The sequence below is a fragment of the Lagopus muta genome, chromosome 16 (genome assembly GCF_023343835.1).
Source record: "Lagopus muta isolate bLagMut1 chromosome 16, bLagMut1 primary, whole genome shotgun sequence".
Lineage (NCBI taxonomy): Eukaryota > Metazoa > Chordata > Aves > Galliformes > Phasianidae > Lagopus > Lagopus muta.
The window spans coordinates 13311679-13317463 of NC_064448.1; the positions used below are offsets into that span (position 1 = coordinate 13311679).

General features: G+C 49.5%; 1 protein-coding gene across 1 annotated transcript; it reads right to left on the reverse strand.

Moving 5' to 3' along the window:
- Nucleotides 1–5494, reverse strand: EIF6 (eukaryotic translation initiation factor 6). Its single transcript, XM_048962667.1, has 6 exons — nt 5295–5494; nt 5134–5219; nt 3196–3371; nt 2211–2387; nt 1501–1682; nt 1–225 (listed from the first exon to the last, which is right to left on the reverse strand). The coding sequence occupies exons 1-6, from the start codon at nt 5399–5401 to the stop codon at nt 216–218; spliced, it is 738 nt and encodes a 245-aa protein (XP_048818624.1). The 5' UTR covers nt 5402–5494; the 3' UTR covers nt 1–215.
- Between the last annotated feature and the right edge of the window lie 291 nt (nt 5495–5785).

Below are 5785 nucleotides of genomic sequence, written 5' to 3' on the forward strand. Positions count from 1 at the left end.
TGGAGAACATTCCATATTTGGAACTCGTGTCAGTTATTTGCCATTTTTTTTTGCAATAATATTTAGCTTACAAAACATTACAAAAAAGGTGGTGTTTTGGTAGCCTCTTCCTGGCGCCAGTCCTGCAGAAACAAAGGTCTAGAGGTCTGCAATCCAAACTGCAGCTTGACTCTTCACTCCTTAGGAGCTTCTTGAATGGCACGAACCAACACTGCTCACGCCAAGCTGAAGAGACAAAACAGAAATGAGATTTAGCAGAAAAATGCCAGAGTGCAGAACGCATTTCAAAACCCCATTATAACCAGTTCTCAGCCTCCAGTTATAAAGGACCATCAGTAATTTCCCCTCCTAAAACATAAATCTGGGAGAAGACTGAAGGAGGCCTGGTGACTGCTGGCAGCCAGCTCTAAGAACATGCTTGTCAGACTGGCAAAGGCAACACATACAGTCTTGTCCCAGTAGTTGCTAAAAGCACGTGTTTAACTGTGCACCAAGCCATTAAATAGGAACAGTGAAGGGGCAGCGAAGAACTCTTGAAGGGCTCTTCATTCAAGGAATTCCTTATTCTTTCCCTGTACATAAAGCACTCCCATACATTTCTATAAGAGCTGAGAACTCTAAGTTGCAGTGCCTTGAGTAGCTCCAGAATACACCTCTAGGATTACGGCAATCACCAAGTGAATTACAATCAGTTGAAGCCCAAATAAACCAATTTTCACCCATACAGGCTCCTAAAGCCTGTAGAACTTTTTGCATTCATCAATGAATGGGAAAAGTCCAATAGCACCACCAGTCCTGACTATAAACAGGAACTGTCACACCTCCCATGGGCGACTTCAGTGGCTTATCAGCTACAATAAAAGAAATCTTTCCGCAACAAAATAATTCTCATCCATAACCCAAGAAAAGCAAAGAGGACTCTGTCTGGGTTTTATCAGCATTCCACAGCAGGACATCCTGCAGCAGGCTGGTGGCTGTAGGCACTGTGCACAGCGACACTGCACTTCTGGTCCTGTGCTCTCAGCAGCCTCACTTGAGTTCTAACTCCAAGAGGAGGACACACTGAGATGCGTCTCCATCCCCAACCACCATCCCCAACCATTCCCACGTGATCTCCAGTTCTGGATAACGGGGTGAAGGTTTCTTTCAGCTTCCAGCAGCGCAGTGAGCAGCACAGTCAGAACCTTCCCTTCTCTCCCATTTTGCTTTATTTGTTAATTGTAACTCTTTCTTCTTATTATTATCTTACAGTCTTCTACCATCTGTAGTAAATCTTTTATCTCTCCTTATCTGAGTGGGGTTGCTTTTCTTTTCCAAAAGAGGGACAGAAGGGTGAAAGGGGCCCCCCTTCCCCCACTCTTTTCCCTATCATGCTTGAAGCAGGGACAGACATGAAGAAGAGAGCAATCAACTTTGAGAGGCAGCTAGTTTTATAGCTTCCTTGTACTGAAATCCTCTCTGTTTTGATTACAATGATGCACAGAGCTGGATCCTCCTTACCTGTCTATCAAGGAATCTCTCATGTTGGTAGCAATAGTACTTGGCTGAGCTTCATTCAGCTTGAAGATGCTCTCAATGACCGAGAGCTCAGTGCTGGTTGTGTCCAGCCCACAGAAGGCACACCAATCATTTACAACCATTCCTGCTCCAATGACCTCACTGCCACGGTTTACCGTTCCAGCCTGGAAAATAAACAAAGTGGCAAAAGTCAGCATGGCATTCTGATATCAATACATTTTATTACGCTTCCTTACTCAGCCTTTATCCTCTGGAAAGAAAAGTCCATGAGATCCAGAGAACAAAAACCAAAACAATCCTAACACCCCATCACGAACAGGAAGCAAAAAGGCAGAGCAATCCCAGGATTTAAGAATCCCACAGTGCAGACACGGGATTTTATTGCTCGACTCTTTTTCAACACTGCCTTCGGCCAAACCACCGACCATTTCACACTGTGAACGAGTCATCTCAAATTGCAAAACCCTGGCAGAGCGTTTCAGAAGCAACCTGAAGGTTCTGTGCATCTTATTCAAACACGGAAAAGAAGGGGAACGCGCCTCAGAACTGACCTCCTTCAGGTCTTCTCACCTCCCATTTGGGGCAGCCTCACAGGGAAACCAGTCTAGGAGCCCGTGAGAATGCAGAAACACTAAAACCACAAACTGGGATGGAAGGGAGCTGTGAGAAAAAACACACCTCACAAGCCTTACCACAAGTGGGACCTGCAGCAATGAAGACAGTTCGTCCTGATCCTCAATGGAAGTTTTGGGGTGCACAATTCCTCCTTGGTTACTAAATATACAGTAACTTCCTACCAGCACCTGATCTGCTACTGTTTGTCTGAAAACTTCAACCTTCAGTACATCTGCCAAGATCTCTTCAGTTTCCTGCAAAGAGAAGAAAGTCCTCAGCAAAATGGCATTGTACAAATTGCAGTCACAGTATTCTTTCAAAGAGTGACCAGCTGGGATCCTCCCACTGAAAGCCTGCCCTCACTTTCACAACCCACTACAATTCAAACATTACAGGATGCTCTTCCTCTTCTGGATTAACCTGGACCCAGTTACCTGCACTGTGAGCTGCAAGCCAGCACAACTCTAACAAACACCCCCCACTGAGCACTGCTTTCCCCTCCTCCTTCTGCCCTGCCTATACAAGAGCTTCTATTTTTCCCTATGGACACACACACCACTACAGTGCTGGCACTGACCATGGATATTACAAAACTTTCAAGTAGGTCAGTGACATCTTGTTACTACTTTCCAAGCTTTCTATGTTCTTTGCATACACACACACTGTTGCTTCAATTTTACACGTGCAAAGCTAAATGCACCTCACAGTACTCTCCCATATCCCACTCCTTTCTTTCTACAAGCACAGCTAACTACAGTATGCTCAATGCAGTATGCACACTACATACTTAGGACAGGCTCCACTCCTGCAAGTAAAGATAACAATAGGAAAAGAAACGGATCGGCTGAAACCGAGTCGTAAGTTCAAAATCCAATACTGAGATTCTTCTCCTGAGAGGAAAGGAAACAGGGAACACAGCTTCCTACGTGCTGTTAGCTCAGCTGGTGGCGCTGCTCCTCTGGCATTCACACTACTTCCAGTAATCCCCAAATAGCTACAAGCTGAAACTGCAACTTAGGAGTAATTTCAGTTGTATCCACACTGAATTCAGAAGCCGTATACCCTGTCCAGGTCCGGATGAACAAGAGCTACGTAGTCATTGCAGGTGGTGACGTTGCCCAGCGCCGAGAGCCGCTCCTCCACTCGCTGAATTCGCACGGAATCTGGGAGGCTGTTGCGGATGTGCTGCAGCTCCTGGTCTGTTGTACTGCTTGGCACCAAGAGCCCGTGCCTGTTCCCTAAGGTGACCCAAAAACAAGAAAAGAAGACAAAGAGTTCCACTTTAACTTTAAAAAAAGCAGGTATTTCCACTGTGCTTACTACTTTCCTGATGCTGACACAATGGCTTGGGGCTCTTGCTCTCTCTACTCTTTTCAAGCCCAAAATTCAGTCCCACAGAAATAATGCGAACATTTATTAATACAAAAGCACAAGTGAAGTGGAAAACGAAGATAAAACAGATTTAAGAATATAAACAGGTAAACTGCACTACTTTTATCCAGCCTTTTCAATTGGACACACAAGGTTCCAAACACAACGCTTTGGAATGATTTCCCCCAAAAGGTGCTGACTGCCCCCATAGAGCTCGTTTTTGTTGCTTTCCTTTAGCAAGGCTGTAAGACTGCATGAGCAGAGACCTTCCAGGAACAAACAGCAAGCACAAAGCGTGCTGCACTAAACAGCGTGTCAGCAGCCAGTCAGGGAAAGACCTCTCTTTGACCTCCACATCTGGAATGCTCCCTCCAGCAATGGTTCTGAATCACTAACCTCCACATGAAATGGAACAGCTTCTCCCTGTTTATACAAAACCGATTTATGCACATCAATGACCTCTCTTCAGGTCCTGACCAGCAGGCACTCCCTGCAATCCTATTTTGGGTGGCTGCTTGTTTTATTGTTGGGTTTCATTTGTTTGTACTGGCCAAGCTTTTTTTTATTTCACTGCATCTACGGACAAGGGAAGAGGCACTGATGGCATCAATCTCAACTTCACTCTGACACAGCAGCCCACAACATCCTCCTCTCCAAATTGGAACGATACAGATTTGATGGGTAGACTCTTCAACAGACAAAGAACTGATTGCAGGATCAAGACCAAAGAGCAGTGGCCAATGGTCTGGATGGAGATCAGTGATGAGTGGTGCCCCCCAGGGGTCAGTGCTGGGGCAGATGCTCTTTAATATCAGTGACACTGACGGGGGAATCAAGGACACCCTCAGCAAGTTGGCTGATAACACCAAGCTGTAGGGTGGGGTCAACATGCTCAAGACTGGATACCATTCAGAAGGACCTACACAGGCTGAGCATTGGGCCCAGGTGAACCTCATGAGGTCCAACAAATCCAAGTGAAGGTCTGCACCTGGACCGAGGCAACCCCCGTTACCAATACAAACTAGGGGATGAAAGGACTGAGTGCAGCCCTGCCAAAAAAGACCTGGGGGTACTGGTGGGTGGGAACCAGTACAGCACAGCAGTGTGCCCTTAGTCCAGAATGCCAATTGTATCTTTGGGCTGCCTCAAAAGATGCGTGGTCACGAAAGCAAGGGAGGGGATCTGCCCCTCTGCTCTGCACAGTGCTCACCTGGAGTACTGTGTCCAGGCATGCAGTCCTCAGAACAGGAGAGACATAAAAAAGACTTTGACAGTGAGGGTGTTGAGGCACTGGAACAGGTTACCGAGGGATGAGGTTTATGCTCCATCCCTGGAGACTTCCAAGCTAAGGCTGTATAAGGCCCAAGGCAATCTGACAGTGCTGTCCCCGTTCACTGCAGGGGAGTTGGACTAGATGGCCTTCAGAAGTCCCTTCCAACTCTAACGATTCTAAGATTTACTCCAGCTTTACAACTTCTCTGCACGATGCAAATAAAAGCCTCGAGGACGAGGAGCGCTGCCCTCCGCCCGGCCTCCGCACTGCAGCCGGGGCCCCTCGATGCGGGCACGGGCAGAGCACGGCCCCGCTGTCTCTCCGCTCCCACCCGGCTGCGAGCTCCGGCCACCTACCCACACACATCCTGCCGATGATGCGGCAGCCGGCGATGGAGGCGTGCACCACCGGGATGGTCTCGAAGAGCTCTCCCTCGAAGACGCTGCAAGAAGAAGGCGCCGTTAGGAGCGGGCGCGGGGCTCGGGGTGGCCGGGCAGGGCCCTTGCGGCTCTCTCACCTGTAGAAGTTCTCGGAGCCGCCGATAGCCACCAGGCAGTAGGCGTTGGTGAGCTTGGCGAAGCAGCCCAGCTCGTTGTTGTTCTCGAAGCTGGCGCGGACGGCCATGGCCGCGATCTCGATCGGCACACGGACCGATGGACGTCCAGGAGCGGCGGCCGCAGCCAACCCCACGCGGCACGGCCGCTTCCGCTTCTGACGGCGGAGGGCGGAAGCCGCGGGGCAGAGCGGCCCGGAAGCGCCAGAAGGAACAGCGCCCCCTGCCGGCCGGGAGGTGCTGCCTCCGCGCCTCCACGAGGGGTGCGGGCGCTCGGCTCTGCGACGGCACGGCACAACACAACACGGCACGGCACAACACAACACGGCACGGCACAACACAACACAACACAACACGGCACGGCACAGCACGGCACGGCACGGCACGGCTGAGCTTGGGCTGCTCCCCATGCAGCAGGGACCCAACACGGCTTTCCAGCAGAAACAGCACTTTTA

Coding starts and splice junctions, on each gene's coding strand:
- EIF6 (XM_048962667.1), bottom strand. CDS start 5,401: ATGGCCGTCCGCGCCAGCTTCGAGAACAACAACGAGCTGGGCTGCTTC. Junction 5,220..5,294: donor GGCTCCGAGAACTTCTACAG/GTGAGAGAGCCG, acceptor TTCTTCTTGCAG/CGTCTTCGAGGGAGAGCTCT. Junction 2,388..3,195: donor TTCATCCGGACCTGGACAGG/GTATACGGCTTC, acceptor TTCTCTTTGCAG/GAAACTGAAGAGATCTTGGC.